The following is a 16,563-nucleotide window of genomic DNA, read 5'->3' as shown; positions in this document are numbered from 1 at the left end:
CATCTCCTATTCCTGTCAGATAGTGTGTGTGTGTGTGTGTGTGTGTGTGTGTGTGTGTGTGTGTGTGTGTGTGTGTGTGTGTGTGTGTGTGTGTGTGTGTGTGTGTTTTCCTGGACTAATTCCATCTCATAAAATGTGCAAACATGTGTTCAATAGGTCAGGACATATTTCACAGCAACATAAACATTTAATAAACAAAACTAGTACCAATGTTTGCAACATTTTATTAACAATAAACAAATAAACAGAAATTTAAAAAATACACAAACAGCAATATATGAACAAGTCTTGCAATGTTTAAACTGAAGTAACAGACGTAAGAGTTTCCTAAATGGAAGGAAAAGTCAAAGCTTCACAGATCAGAGAAAGGACAGATTTCTCTTTGGTTTCATAATATCTACCACAAAGCTTACTCAGTAATAGCTGCTAAACGGATCCTGAACATTATTAGGCAGATTATTAATAGTCAGATTATGACACAGTGTTTCTGTACTTGGTTGAGTGTCTGTAACAATCTGTAACTGTGGATCTCTGCATAAATATCGGTTTGTTTGTTATGAAAGGTTTCCAATAACTTTCAGTCCAGTTTACACAGGGAATCTTGAGTGTGATCTTTAGGACACTTAACATTGACTGATGAATTATTCAACCATAAAAAAAAATAAAAAAGATCCTTACTCAAGGGATGAACCAGTTCTGTGCCTATGGATAACAGACAACTTAGGCACTTTGTTACCAGCAGCCAGTCACAAAATTGCATATTTAATTAATTTGTTTAATTAAATATATAATAATCATCAAAAAATACACACTTTGTCAGTGCATAAAATACTATTTATGCAACAACAAAGTGATTGTAAATAAGGTATTAGCTAAAAACATATCTCGTTAAGGGCTGCAGTGTGGTCGAGGTTTTGTTATGATTTGAAGTTTCATTGTAGTTAGTAGTGTTAGAGAACTTGTTAGAGGTGATGTAATTATGAAGACAGAAAAGTATCATTAGACTTTGATCCCCTGTGTAATACCATCTAGAAAGAGTCTGATTGGCAGCAGTTACATTTTTCAGCATGACAGTGATCCCAATAACATTGCTGGGGCAGTAAAATCATACCAGGACAAGAAAACATGCAGTTGGCAAGTATTAGTCATGGATTTGCTTTGATAACACCAAATATAGACTCAGCTTGTTAGAACGTTTTGGCCTAAATCCTCTATATTCACGCGTTTGCACGTTTTAATAAACATCTGCAACTAACTCCAAATTTCCAAGCAAAATATAAAAACAGTGGTGCAGATGCTGTGCAGTACCTTTCTACTACTATTGCTGCTAAGTATTATTATTTACAAAATGCCATAAGCCAATTATATTCACACACTTAGTAAAAGAGTGTAGGCTTTAACACTTTCAACATATAATATATATCATCTTGTGTTATTAACCTACTGAATTAAAAAAACAAAGCTAGAAGTTCAGTCTCAGTGATATTAAAGAATATGTTTGTTTTTATAAATCCCTGCCAGTCTCAGGCTGACAGATCAGCTGCTCCTGGTTCTCAACCTGCTTGTTTTGTGTGTGTGTTTGTTTTTTTGTTTTTTGTTTTAAATTTGGATATTGGGCAACTGAATTCCATTTTGCATTTACCGTAGCGATGCAGGCTTCTCTTACCAAACATCATTATCATCAAAAACACTAAAGACATTTCAAATATGCTGCAATTACTCAGGAGGCTACAATAAATCCTGACTCTGCGGTTTATGTTTTCTGTAGATCAAAAAACCAACAACAGCAGCAACAAGAACCACAGCAGAAACTGACAAACCGACTGCCAGTCCAACAGATCCATCCTCCTTCCCTCCATCCTCTGTTTCTCCTCCTTGTTGACCTGCAGGTGAGAAACAGGTGTGAGGTGTCAGCTGTCAGGTAGGTGATGAGTGAAGAACAGAACAGAATCCATTTCCTCTTCAAACTGCTGTCAGACATTATCTACTGCACTCTGATCACATCACTCAGACCAGCTGCTTTCTACAAAGTCTCATCAACAACATCTTTAGAAACAAACATCAACAACCAGGAAGCAGCTTCACCTCTGATCACACACACACTCAACTCTACTCACTCACCTGGAGGATCAACAACACTCAGTGTGATGATGCTGATGGGGTTATCATTTAAAATTGCTCTCTTTCTATGTTTTGTTCCTGTCTTGACACGACACTCATATGTTCCATTGTCATTAGTCGTCACATCCTTCAGAATCAAAGACACGTCTCCATCCTTCATCTGTTTGTCCTGCAGATCCACTCGGTTCTTAAAAGATGGATGCTGGTTGACTGGATCAAACTGGTCATCTCTGTAAAAAAGCACATATTCTGTCTCCAGGTCAGCTCTGCTCCACTCTACACCTAAGATGAATTTGTTGTTTGGAGCTCGACATGTTAGAGTGACGTTCTGTCCAGACTCAGCTGTGATGCTTTTCTTGTCTGAAAGAGGAAACAAGACAGAGCAGAGAGGTTAAAGTTCAAAGTGCAACTGATCCCTTCTTCAGCAGCCAGATGGAGTGAGGAGTGTATGCACATATATTAAGTTATAGTACATAATAATGGATTGCATTTATATGGTGCTTTTCAAGGCACCCAAAGCGCTTTACAATGCCACTATTCATTCACTCTCACATTCTCACACTGGTGGAGACAAGCTACAGTTGTAGCCACAGCTGCCCTGGCGCAGACTGACAGAAGCGAGGCTGCCATATCGCGCCATCGGCCCCTCTGGGGGTTACCAACCCAGCAGGCGGTACGGTAAAGTGTCTTGCCCAAGGACACAATGACCAGGACAGAGATCGAACCGGCGACCTTCTGGTTACAGATGTGCTTCCCAACCCCCTGAGCCACGGTCGCCAATAACTGCCATAAGTGCATGATATCCATAAAAAAGGAATAAAAAAATATTTTATTGATGCTAAGGTACACACGTGATCATTATGACAGTAAATGCTGTTAATATCAAACAGTACCACTGCACCCTGCCCCTAAAGAGATCTGACCTTAATCTATTATTGACACAGAAGTCAGTTACTACCATCATTACTCTATATTAACAAGATGTCTTCATACAATAAATTGTTCTGTTATTTTATTTTTATTTACCTACTTATTTTCACTGTCTAGAACTTGAGTTGTGCTTTTTTTGTTAAAGCTCCCAAATCTCATATTTTGACAACACAGGATCAAAGTTAGTTTAAATTTAAGTCAGGAACTCAGAGGGATGAAGGGATGCAATAAATGAGGAGATTACTGTGAATGACAGTAGCTGTGTTTTATATAAACACTTATACAGTGAAACGTGCTGATAATAAGTGAACATAATGTGTGAGAGAAAGCAGCCTCTCATTATAAGACACTGTGAGTCTCTGCATGCTGCCTTTATGGAGCTACAGCTGTTTGTATACACTGAACAAAAAGCTTTGTAGCTGTATACTGACTCCTGACACTACAACACATCACACTGACACACACATTTACTTCTTTGTCTCAGTGCTGGAAACAGCACTGCTGAGCAAGCGGGTAAATCCACAGACACCACCAGACCTCGTGATGCCGTCACAAACAAACAAACTGATTAAATATGAAACTAATTGTTTGGGAAGTAACATGTAAACCAGACTGATGTTTATTCCTCTTTATCTCAGAGGGAAACACCCTTTGGTTTATAAACCTCACCTGCAGAGACAAACACGACGAAAAGGACAATCAGCAAAATTGAGCAGAGCGACGCAGTTCCAGGAAACATTTCCGTGTTTTTGTTTCTGCTGATCTGACTCTTAGATTATTGTAAATGTCTGAGTTTGTTGGTATTTTCAGTGAATACCAGATCTTCAAATTAACACTTGACTACATGAGGTTACATTTAAGGTTTATACAGTGCTAAAAGTTTTGGTTTTCAGTCACTCGTTCAAATTCCACACTTCCGATGTGTCTTCAGGAAGTCGCATTAAAGTGACATTGGGTAGGTTGGACTGTCGGACGATCATAAAGTGCGTCATAAGAAAAGTGCTGAAATTTAATGTAACGATTTCTTTGAGACATAATAACTTGATGCTCTTTCACAGAGAATCAAGTTATTATGTCACTGTTTGGTTTTTAACAGTTAAATCTCTCCTGCAAACACAAAAACTGATCAGAGTAAATCAGACATTCGTCTCTTATCTACCTGTGATGATCTACTTTGTTCTAAATCTCTGAGTCTGTTGGTTATTTCAGTCAATAACAGAACATGACTTGACTGACGCTTGACTATGTGAGATTAACCCTTTCACACATACTGGTCTGATGATGTTTTAAATTAATGACATACTTTAGTTAAAACTTCACTACATGAGATTAAATTTAAGGTTTAAATAAAGCTCAAACATTTGTTTTTCAGCCACTTGTCTCGATTCCACACTTCCGATATCTCTTAAGGAAGTCGCGTTAGAGTGACGTCTGTTACGCTGCGTTGTAGGATGACCATGAATAAGTGCGTCATAACCAAAGCAGTGAAATTTAAAGCAGGTCTGAGTGTTCAACAGGTTCAGTTCTTGAATGATCTCCACAGAACAACACAAATATAACCTCTCTCATCATCAATCATCAGCTACATTTTAAAGACCATCATCAGCCAAAGGACTTCAAAATGACGTCACTGTATAAAATGTATATTGTACTATGGAGGAGGCAGCATTTAGCTGGAGCCTCCATAAAACAACAGCTGATCTGGAGAACTTTGTCCACCACCTGCAGCTGATGCAGCACTTCAGGTAGATCACATGACTGTAATCAGATTACAGTGGAGTAACTGAGTAAACTTCCTCTTTTTTCTTTTTTATATTGTGTCAGATATAGTCTGACAGCTTTTGGTTCTTCAGATGATAAAACACATTGAATTCATTTGATATGATGTGTTTTCACAGATGAAACCAGCCAACAGTAAATCAGATGCTTCACACTAACTCCACATGACATTCATCTGTAACCAGTAAAGTGAAGCTTTAATCCTGGTTCAGATTAACATTAACAGTCTGTTAATCGACTGAAGCTCACAGACTTCAGTCAAACTGTCAGATTATCTAAAAGACTGAAAGACGTCATTTTAAACACTTACTGTTGTTCTGAAGGATCTCTGAAACCCTCAAACACTCTTCTGATCATCAGGATGAAAAATTAAAATTATCCACTGAAAGATAAAAAAACAAAAAGTCTGAGTTCAGCATCAGCTTTTTCAGTATGTAAAAAGTGACACACTGAAGATTTATTCCACTTAATATAAAAAAAAAGTTTTTAAAAAAGTTAAGAAATCAAACAATAAAATGTAACAAGTTTAAAGTCTGTGTATAAAGTGACCTCTCTACCACAGAGTCACAGATCAAACTAACCCACACATCCGTGTGTCATCCTGTTTGGTACAACACACCCTTCACCTGTGTGACATCAGTGCACATAGCAACAGCTTAGCAACCACATTCCTATCTTCTCCAAATCTAAGTACACACATGTGACAAACAGCTACCACATATACAAAGAAACAGAGAAGTAATAAAGAAGTGAAGTGTTGCAATAAATCAGGTAGATGTGCAGAGACAACTTCCCACTCCACTCAGTTCATGACATTCGATCAGCTCAGTCTAATGAATAAAAGTAAAAGGTCGTGATTTCCTCTGCAAGATGTTTAGGAGCAAAACAAATGAGGACAAATTATTGTTAATATTACACAAACTAAATACAAACAAATGTTACGACATATAATTTCAGGTAATTCCTTAAATGAAAAGATAGAAAGCAGAAGTCAAAAATCAAGCTGATTGTTTACTCAAACTACAAAACAAGAAATACTTTATAAATGAATCTCTAACAAAAGCTTCTTAAAACACACAGTGTTTATATCTGATACTGTTTTTACCTTCATCTGTACAACGTTTCTGTCAGAGTCATTAATTACTGACATTCTCCCGCCTGACTAACTCAGAATCATCTTAGTTCTTGTACAAAAATGTAACCAATCCATGCATTTCTTTAAAAAAAGAAAAGAAAATAGAAGATTTTGTGGCTGTGGTTATTAATTTAATCATTTAATTAATCCTCTGATCTTCTCTGCATTAGAGAAAGAAAGGTGTGTGTGTGTGTGTGTGTGTGTGTGTGTGTGTGTGTGTGTGTCAGTGTCAGCATCCTGGTCAAACTTGTTGAGCAGTGTGTGTTTGTAGTTGGTACAGATTGACCCTGTGAATCAATGACATGACCTGTGGTGTGTACAGTAAAGTACATTTATTAACACTAAAAACAAACCTGACTTTTGTCTCCTTGTTGTTATGTGTTTATGAAATCTCTGACTGTGAAGTGATTTCATATCAAAGCTTCTTATTAGAGCTAACATAGCTGTGGTCAGCTCAGCCTGTTTAACTAATCCAAACAGTTTGAAACATTATAAAACAATTGCATGAGCACGGTACTTGTATTATTGTCATGTGATTTAGGACTGAGATCCAGCATCAATCATTTACCAGTATGTGTGTCATTAAAAGCACAAGTAACACTCATCAGTAACTAACTACATTTAATCTAGTGAAATTCACTAAAGTTCAACTGGTTTTTTTACTTTTTTTTTTTCATGTTAATTTATATTGTGGTGTGTTGGGGGAGCAGCTAGTTCTCTCCCATCATGTGCTGCTGTTTAGATGTTCTTGTTTGATTGTTTATGGTTACATTACTTTTAACTGTTATCTTGAATGTTGTGTTTACTGCGGTTCAAAGTCACTGACAGTTATTGTTTTATAGAATGAATGCAGTACCATAAGTGAGTTCTGTTATGCTGTTATTGACGCTCGAAGCACAGTGTAACATCAGCAGGTACGTAATAAAAAATCTCTTTCTGTTTGTGTTGAATCAGCAAACTCAAACTTTTTGTGGAGCGTTTTTGTTAAAATTTCCTTCAATGCTGCAATATTTTGTTAACTATAAAAACTTCACACTGTGGAAACTAAAAACGCGAAGACCTCAAATATGGGGATTTTATGATTTACAGGATGAAACTAAATGATTAAATGATGGACCTTAAATAACATCAGCAGCTACAGTCAACTTTATGTCAGATTTTTTTTAGGAAAAATCAAGACAAACAGATTTCATACCTCCAACCCCTCGGAGTGTAGCGGTCGCTTCTTTCCCTGTTTATTCCACTAAGTCGCTTACAGAGACAGAAATACGACTTTAAAGACAACAGGACACATGATGAAAAAACAAAAGATAAATGGGGAGGAACAAAGTTTGACCGAGAGGAACAATTGAATATTCGCTTCCTTTGTCTGGCCTGGTCGTGAGTGAAAAAAAAGAACAGAAACTGTTTGTGGTCATCAAACAATCAATGAACAGGGAAACAGGAACAGTGTTGGATTTTAACACTTGTACTGACGGCTGTGAGACGCTGTGACGCTGCAGGTTCAGCAGCACCCTCTGGTGGACGATCGGCGCTGCATGTGACCATAGAGACTAATTAAATAATGAATACATGAACATTTGTCCAGCAGTTTTCATAATTCCAGTGACTTTAGAAATAATCTTATATTTCTTTCTTTTTTCCCCTTACCAATCTGTGGTGACCACCATTGTTGCAAGTGTAATTGTTGTTTTCCATCCACCCATTATCTACAGTTACCCTTATCACAGTCGCTGCTGAGTGACAGCTTTCCTTTTCTTGTGAATATAACTGATGTCTATCATCACCATCTTAAATATTTCTGATCAGTCAGTGCAAATCTGCTGTGTAGTTTTTGTGTACTCGTGTTTCTGTCATCAGTCAATCAGCCTATTTCTGTTGCTTTTTTAGGATTATTTTGATTAGAGATGGCACGATACCACTTTTTTATGTCCGATACCGATACCGATATCATAAATTTGGATATCTGCCGATACCGATATTAATCCGATATAGTGCGTTTTTTAATCAATAAAACTGTTTTTTAATATCTTGCTGCATTTTGTATAAGTTCATACTCAAGTTTAAATAAACAACAACACTAAAGCTATTCTGTTATACCTGTATGTAAAAAATACACTGCACCCAAAATATTTCATAGTTCAGCAACACTGATCAATCTAATAAACTTAAACCTACTCCATCCTTCCTATTCTGGTATTTTAAAGAGTATTTAGCAGAAATATTAAGCAACCTAACTAATAGGGTTGCAAACTCCCAGCAAAGAAAAAAAAAGGGAACCACCCCCCACCCTCCACCTCATGATGCTTAATCAACGTAATCAACTTTAATTTGATGCAGTGTGAAAAAAAATGCACAGAAATAAATTATTTTTCAAGAATAATTAAATAGATTCAACATCTTTCTTCTACAGAATTGCAGACTGCACAGATGGTATCTTCCCAAAGGAAAAAGTACTATAGCTTACTAGGGTATATTAGACTTAACAGTTACTATATACAGTAATGGACTTCTATACATTTTACATCAGATTAAAACTTTGGGTGTAAGATTCAGGTAATTATTTATTAAAAGCTGGACATTTTAAATGAGAATAAGAAAGAAAAGTATGTCTTTGTGCCCCCCTTTTCCCTGTTAATGCCCTATCGGCCCCCCTGGCTAAACTTTGCTAGATCCGCCCCTGCACAGTTACCAGCCGTCAGCTACATAGAAAAGGATCCTGGTGTAGAAAGTAATATTAAATAAATTCTAACGACAGCTTATCAAGGTTAAACGTGCTGCTGTTGTTCAGCCGCTGGTTTCCTCTTTCTGGTGCAAAGTGGGCCAAAAACAAAGAAGAGAGACGGACTCCTGACAGAAAAGCCGATCAGCTGATCATTAAGCAGTTTCATGAAGTAGCGGCAGGAGAGGGAGAGAGAGAGAGAGGCAGATGCTCCATATATCGGTTGTTAAGCTTAACGTAGGGACGCTTTACAAACATTCAGAGATGAACTTACACACTTGCTTTACTTCTCTCTGGGATAACTTCCTCGGAGATGAAATGCTGGATTGCTAGCCAGGCTACAAATACACACAGCCGCTATATCACGTGAGCACACTGCTCCGACCTGCTACGGTTATGAGCCGAGTTACGCGGTGTCGCAAGTTTTGTGAGGTGCTTTTTTGATATTTAATGGATCGGATTACATTTTTTATTTCTCACCGATATCCGATCCAGCAATTTACGTCAGTATCGGACCGATACCGATACCTAATATCGGATCGGTCCATCTCTAATTTTGATTATTGTTTTTGTATCATTGTTATGATTGGATAAATATTAGAGTTTTCAATTTAATTTACCACAGATAAAAACACCCATAACAACTTTATATCTAACGGAAGATATCATTTATTTAGATTTTTTTTTAAACTTGAATGCAGCTTTAAGAAACTATTACAAGTAATAAGAAACTATAGACCTAACAATGAGACAACACTGTCATCATGAGGTTAAACTGGAACATTGCTCTCAATAATTAAACCGTCAATGGCAATCCAACCACCAAAAAGCCAGTTGAGGGAATTTGAAGTCATTTCCAGCTTGTTGTGATGAACACACTCTGGTCCACCATGGCCAGTACTTTTAACACTTTATTTATTATCTATATCTTAAAAACAGCAACAAAAACAGAGTGAAAAAACACATGACATGACCATCAGAACCAACAACCACACAGTTGTAAAACTGTGTAGCTTCCTCTAATAACCTACATCTCTGCCCCTAATGCCACACATCCCTTGTGTGGATGTAGAAGTTAAAGAATTGTAGGAGGAAGTGTTTTTTTTCCCTCAGGGAATACATATCTGATTTGTGACCTCGAATTGCAAAGTATTCCAACACACTGGAGTCACAAACACTGTCTTCCACATATCTTTTCAAATCAGCTGTTATTCATCAGGAGAGATGGGCAGTACGCTGCCACGGTAAAGTGAGATTCACAGAGAAACTCCCAGATTCTTCCACTGACGTGACCAGTGGCGGTCCTAGCCTGTTTGCCGCCCTGGGCGAACACTCCCTCTGACATGTGCTCTATTTGGAAGCAGCAGGCCCCCCTGCCCCTTTCGACGGGTTATGTGTGAGACTTTAAATCATCAGACTGTAAATTATAAATTTTAAATTGTTAGTGATCCCTTTACCCCGAGTCCTAAAGTGTATATTTATTTTCTTACTCTTCTTATATTTGTTGTTTGTTTTCTTGCACTGCTGTAACTGGAGCCTCGTCGTCTCGAGTCTCTATATACTGGACTGTATGTAGCAGAGATGACAATAAAGTTTACTTTGACTTCAGCAGCGAGCAGGCGCACCGAGGGCTCTCCGCTCACTTTTCGCGTATAGAATTTTGAAAAAACATCGGTGCAACTTATAAGTCTGTATCATAATGTCTGGTGTTTTCGTGTTTGTTGTTTTGTTTTTATATTGTTTTATTTTGCAAGTTGGTTATTAGACGCTGCTCCAGCCAGCCAGAGAATCCCCCACTGCCCCGCCCTTTCCTCCCTGTGCCGCAAGCAGCAGGCGCACCTCACAAACAGAGGGCGCCCTTACTCCCAGCAAATGGGCGATAGAAAACTAACCGGTGCCTATGCCATTCCCAATATGGGCTGGCATTTATTTATTTATTTTTTTCCAATGCCCGTGATGCCGCCAGGCACCACGATGCCGCCCCGGGCAACCGCCCGTGTTGTCCGTATCAAAAAACGCTACTGGACGTGACCTCTGCGGCACACCTGCACCAGAGCAAACCTCCGCCTGCCCCACTCCTGCTAAACACTTGAAAATAGAGCAACAGGACCACCGAGTCTTTGATTTTATTTATTTTCTGCTGTGTTTTACTTGCATCTAATTGAAAGAGTGAGTTTAAACACAAAAAAACCTATTTTATTTTATGTGCAGGAATGTGCAGAAAATAGGTTTAAATGTTCTTCCAGTCAGAGAATGTTGCAATAATTTAATTTTTGCTTGATACATAAAGTTAAAAGATTAAAACTAATAAAAATAGTTTTAAATAGAGACTTTTCCATTTGATTACATTTAATATGATGGATTACACAGAAACAGAATTGGGCTGAAAGATCTATCGCTTTATTACCTATTCAGGTTGGAAATCATGTTTTAAAAAGTAACTAAGAAACTAAATACTTTTGAAAATAAGTAATCAGTAAAGTAACAGGATTACTTTTGGGGGGAAGTAATCAGTAATTAGTTACTGATTACTTTTTTTAAGTCACTTGACCAACACTGTTCATCAGCCATGTTTTCTGTTACACATTGCTGATGTTATGGGAAATTTTAGTTAACCTTCACATTTTGGATTTAGGTGGTTAGAACCTCACTATATGATTTTATTTTATTTTATTTTTTTTTGTATAACCTTTGCATGCTTAGATGAAATATGTGAATATGTCAGAATGACCTTGTGAAAAACTCCTTAGCTAGGCCTAACAATGTTTCACTGTTATCTGCTGTTTTGCTCAGAAGCATGAAACATAGGAGGGCCGGTGTTGACCTGGGAAAAGATAGTGGGAGTCTTCTTTGTCCAGCAACAGCCCAGGTTGGACAAAGAACTGTTGAGTTTGTACGATGATATAAAAGGGGCGCTGTGACACCCCAAGGTTAGAACACTCATTACTACGAACCTGGGGTGTTTTGATGTGTGTGTGTGTCCGTTCTCCTGCATGCAGTAATAAATAACTTGACCACCACTCTTTCCGTGTTGCAGACTTTATTATATAAAATTTCCAAGACACTGATATACATCTCTGTGCCATTAGTCAGTAGACTGGTTTTAAATCAGCTCTAAAGAATTTCACTTTCATCCTTGTTGATCCAGGATAGCAACACTACCACCATGAGTTCAAACTGGAAAATTACAATTAGAACTGTGCAGAGACACCCTGATGACTGACTGGATCATTATTATTCAAATTTTATATAATATTAACCTCATCCTAAAAGATGTTTTTATGCATGTTGTTGTTGCTTTTTCATTTATTTGATTCAGTGTCTAAAATGTAACTATCAGACAACACTGCACCATGAGATGCCAGTGTTGTCTCAGACTGCAACATTACAACTGAAGCTGTGCAGACACACTGATGACCAACTGGAACACTATGATTCTCATATTAAATTAAATCCATCCCCTCGCATGGTTTATATATGGCCACTAGAGGGAGATGGTTTACTTTATATATTAACATGGATACAAGCAAATAATCAGTGCTTCCATAGTGTATTAAAAAAAATGTAATAATATAACTTTTTTGTTGTGTTATACTGAATTTAGAAATCATAAATCATTTAGTTTCTGCTGATGCCAATAAACTGCACCCAACTCTTACCAAAAACTGCTTTGTTTTTGGTAAGAGTTGGGTGCATTTGATCAATGATTTGGCTGCAAAATGCAAAACAATAAAAAATTCTAAGAGGTTAAGAAAAAACATAAAAGATACAAAAATATATATTTTTTATCCTTTTGTGGATGTCCTCTGGTCTGAGATGCTGGGGGGACCAGTTAGAGACCAGCAGATGTACGTCAGTGGTTGGACTGGTGGACTACTTCAGTGAAGAGTAGACGATGTCTGGCTGTGGTTTAAAGTCTGAACACAAACACACAGTTCAAACAACAGGAAACATGATTACAAGCTTTGTAGTTCAGTCAAGACCTCCAATCTCCACCTCTCTGCATCACACACAGTCCCAGTTCAGACTGACAAACTGTTGGATGTCAGAGGTTTGAGGACACTCAACAAAACCACAAATGAGTGAGTTACACCAGTAAAGTTAGTGAATTGAAGAAAAACATGATTTGTTTTACTTATCAGCAAAGTAGAGCTAGAAAAATGACCAATATATGTTTTTAAGCTTAAAAGCTGTTGCATGTGCTGTATATGCATTCCAGATTTGACATAAAAATTCAAACTGGAAAATTGAAAATTCTGACTTCACCTGGAATACACTGATGTGGTTTGGTTAGCTTAACTTGATGTTGATTGTTGGAAACAGGGTGAGTAGCTAACTTGTCTGTGTCCAACAGTAAAGATCCAACCCAATATCATGGCAAATAGTGTAATAGACACGCCGACCCACTGTGTCTATTTCACGCTTTGCCTCTACAAAACATAAAATGGGCACACAAGCAGACGTTGCATTAACAGCAAGGGGGAGATAAAACATTTAAAGGCCAAGGAGCTTGGAAAGAAAAGCGTCTGGACTTCTTTAGGTTGCTTGCAGATGTTTCACCTCTCATACGAGAAGCTTCTTCAGTTCTTTACAAGCTCCTTAGACTACGATGACCTGGATGACTGAGAACCTTCACAAACATTTAAAGGCCAGAAATCAGTAGTGAAGAAATAATGTATAAAGTACATTTCAGGGTACATAATCATCCCTCTGCTGTTACTGCATAGTTGTCTTTTTTGAAATGGACACAGGGGACCAGCATGTCTATTACATATTTTGCTTTAATACTGGGCTGAAGAGCAGCTGTACCTGGGCCTCCTTGTTCTGATGGTTGTTTGTCCATAACTGACGTCTTCAGTTCTCACTGCTGAGTAGACCACAGCTGAATAAATGTCTGCAGAGTAAACTATAGAAATCACTGCAGGTACAACAGTTCAGATGTTATTACACAGGAGCTAAAGAAGGCTAAAACATATTTATAATTTGAAATGTTGCATCAAAAAGACAGAAAATAATGATTTTTAGCTCATAAGGACCAGAAAATTTGTCCTGCACATGAGCCTCTGTGAGTTCTCAGTGGATCTCAGTTCTTATTAGTTTGCACAAAAATGCATTACTTTACAATAATCACAACTTTAATGATGTTCTGTGTTTTCGAGTTTTTTCATCTTAACACCTCTGCTGAGAAACACTGAGTGACCACAAAGAACTAGAGGCTGTTTCTGAGAAAGATGCAGGTGGACGACCACAAAGCTGACACTTTTTCCACTGCAGACTGACACTCTTCACCACAGAGCACAAAGCAAAGCAACACGTTCTCACAACATGAACACTGTTATTAGACTAACCAGTAAACATCTCGGTGAGAACATTCACAGAGACAATAAACTATAAACTAACGTATATTAAAACTCAGACAGCAAACACATGTGTGTCCAGTCAGAGCTGCTTTGAACACCTACAGCTCAGTTACAACACTGATAATGTTTTGTGGGCCTGAAAGTCACAACACACACGAGTCTGAGCCGACACCATCAGTTAAAGTCAAACTGGGCCTAAAGGAAAACTGCAGATGTGTCACATTTGAACCAAATATACATTTCATATATGAAGCAATCATAACTGTTGCATATGTAAGTGATACTTCTGCGACATAGAGGTGAAATATGTCACATGTTCATCAGAACATTAAACAAACCTCATATTCAGTGGTGATGACCCCACCATAATGAAAAAAATCTACCTGTTCTTCGTGTGACTGGCTGTTGTGAGTGATTTGATATTTTGATGGCATTGTGTACTGTGATGTCATCGTCTCCAGCTTCTTCTTGATCTGCTGAACGATAATATAAATTTAGTGACTAAAACAGAGATTATATTTAAGAAATTTGTTACTGTGATCATAATCAATTTGAACTTGAGTCTACTAAACAAACTCAGACATGAAAGATCAGGAAGTCTGAGTCTCACCTTCAGGTTTCCTGTGAACACATCGTCTCACCAGCAGAACCAGTAACACCAGTAGAACCACAACACAGACTGATCCAACACATGACAATACAGAGAGAACAGCAGGAGAGAGTGATGGAGGAGGTGTGGATGTAGGTGGAGGTGTGGTGGTGTGTTTGTCTAAAATAAAGCAAACACAGTCATTAAGTTGTCGTCACATTGTGAATGTTGAAAGCTGCAGAAACACAGACAGGTGAGTGTGTCACCTGTGACAGTGATCCAGCTGGATGGAGACTCTCCATGACCGCTGATGTCACACTTGTAGAGGCCTTCATCAGACCTGGAAACATGCTGGATGGTCATGTGACCTGTAGGCTGCTTCCTGATGAGGGAGCCATCTTTATAGAAAGCAGCTGGGAGGTTGGAGGGAGTGGTCTTTGTTTTACAGAGCAGAGTGACGTCATCTCCCTCCATCACAGGGAGGACAGGACTCTGCAGGATCACTGATCCACCTCAACACAGAGACAAACTACAGCATTTCATCCATTTACACACAGCTTCATCAACACTAACTCCACACACTCAGCTTACCAGTGACTGTCAGGTTAACCATGTTACTGATGGGACCCTCTCTGGACTCACACCAGTAAACTCCACTGTCATGAGGTGCTGTTATACCAATCTTACATGAAGAACCAGCTGGTTTTCCCCACCCATCTCTTCCACATTGAGTCCTCTGTTGTTTGCTTGTGTTTCTCCTCAGAGTCCATCCAGCAGAGCTGTCGTCCTCCTCACAGCTCAGAGACACAAAGTCTCCTTTAAAGATCTGAGAGCTGCTGGGACTCACAGTCAGACGAGCTGTGAGGGTTAAAATGAAAAACTGATGATCTGCAAGACTTGACACAATTATGAAAAGTGTGTTTGTTCTTCATCAGTTTATATGAGATTTAACCTCCTAGGACCTGTGATGTCCACATATGTGGACATCACATTTTGGGATGTCTAGACCAAAATACAAAATTTTACTCTACAAGGACCTGATATTCACTTACGAGAACATTAAACTGACACTGTTCTATCAAAATTTGAAACAAATGTCCTTATATGTGGATCTTATTTTTGTCAGAGACAAAAATCAGGTTAAAAAAAAAATCTGGAAATTCTTTGTTTTTACATTCATCAGGTCCCGAACAATCCAAATAGCAAAGAGAATTTAAAAATGCATGCCATATAAGAGTTGGGTCTGTGACAGAAGAAGGTTACTGACCTTGGTTTGTTGTGCAGCTCAGCAGTGAGATCAGAACTAAAGAGAAATGACACTCAGGTTGATTTGAGGTGAACATAAAGAACAACTCCAACAGCCAGCACTACCAACTGGACCTCTATGATGCCTCTAACACACCACAGTTGCTGAACAGCAACTATTGGAAAATCTAATGAATATTCAGTTTTCTCTATCTCTGGTTTGGCATGCACATTTAAAAAGCAGCTCTGAAAATGAGCGACATTATTTTAAGAGTAATAATTATTTATATTATTATTTATATAATAGTTTTATGTGCACTGACTATACTGTGGGTGTTACGACCCCCTCTTATATACAAAATAATCTGTGAATTTAAATGACACAGTAAAGTCATGTGTCCACTGTGCAGCTGTGTTGATATAATGAGTGAATGATTTGATCTTTTCACTGCCTGCTGTGTTTCCTCGACTCCTGAGCAAAGATAAAGAGTCAGTTCAGACCTGCAGTTGGTCCTCGTGGTGTTTTGAACTTGAATTCAGCCTGATTTGTTTTTCATGTCTTCTCCTCCATCATCAGTTATCAGGAGAGCAGACAGTCAAAGTACAAGAATTCAAACAAACACAGAGATTCTACTTACAGAGCAGACACAGCACAGATGTTTCCTTCATCGTCCTTCTCACT

The 16,563-nt window shown here is 38.1% G+C and overlaps 1 protein-coding gene and 1 long non-coding RNA gene across 3 annotated transcripts; both read right to left on the bottom strand.

Annotated features, from left to right (window-relative positions):
• Positions 1-207: 207 nt before the first annotated feature.
• Positions 208-7,635, bottom strand: LOC120434260 (programmed cell death 1 ligand 1-like). Its single transcript, XM_039602036.1, has 5 exons — positions 7,616-7,635; positions 7,438-7,499; positions 7,161-7,196; positions 2,122-2,481; positions 208-1,883 (listed from the first exon to the last, which is right to left on the bottom strand). The coding sequence occupies exons 1-5, from the start codon at positions 7,633-7,635 to the stop codon at positions 1,729-1,731; spliced, it is 633 nt and encodes a 210-aa protein (XP_039457970.1). The 3' UTR covers positions 208-1,728.
• A 4,075-nt stretch (positions 7,636-11,710) lies between these two features.
• On the bottom strand, positions 11,711-14,719 carry LOC120437491. 2 transcript variants are annotated; one of them, XR_005611168.1, is made up of 4 exons: positions 14,658-14,719; positions 14,431-14,523; positions 13,497-13,581; positions 11,711-12,604 (listed from the first exon to the last, which is right to left on the bottom strand). It is a non-coding gene; the product is annotated as an uncharacterized LOC120437491 (long non-coding RNA). The 2 variants fall into 2 exon arrangements; XR_005611167.1 differs by having other exon boundaries at positions 14,431-14,520; positions 14,658-14,718.
• Positions 14,720-16,563: the final 1,844 nt, after the last annotated feature.

The sequence above is a fragment of the Oreochromis aureus genome, linkage group 3 (assembly GCF_013358895.1).
Source record: "Oreochromis aureus strain Israel breed Guangdong linkage group 3, ZZ_aureus, whole genome shotgun sequence".
NCBI lineage: Eukaryota > Metazoa > Chordata > Actinopteri > Cichliformes > Cichlidae > Oreochromis > Oreochromis aureus.
The sequence above is the reverse complement of the archived record's forward strand: the minus strand, read 5'-3'. Positions and strand labels throughout refer to the sequence as shown.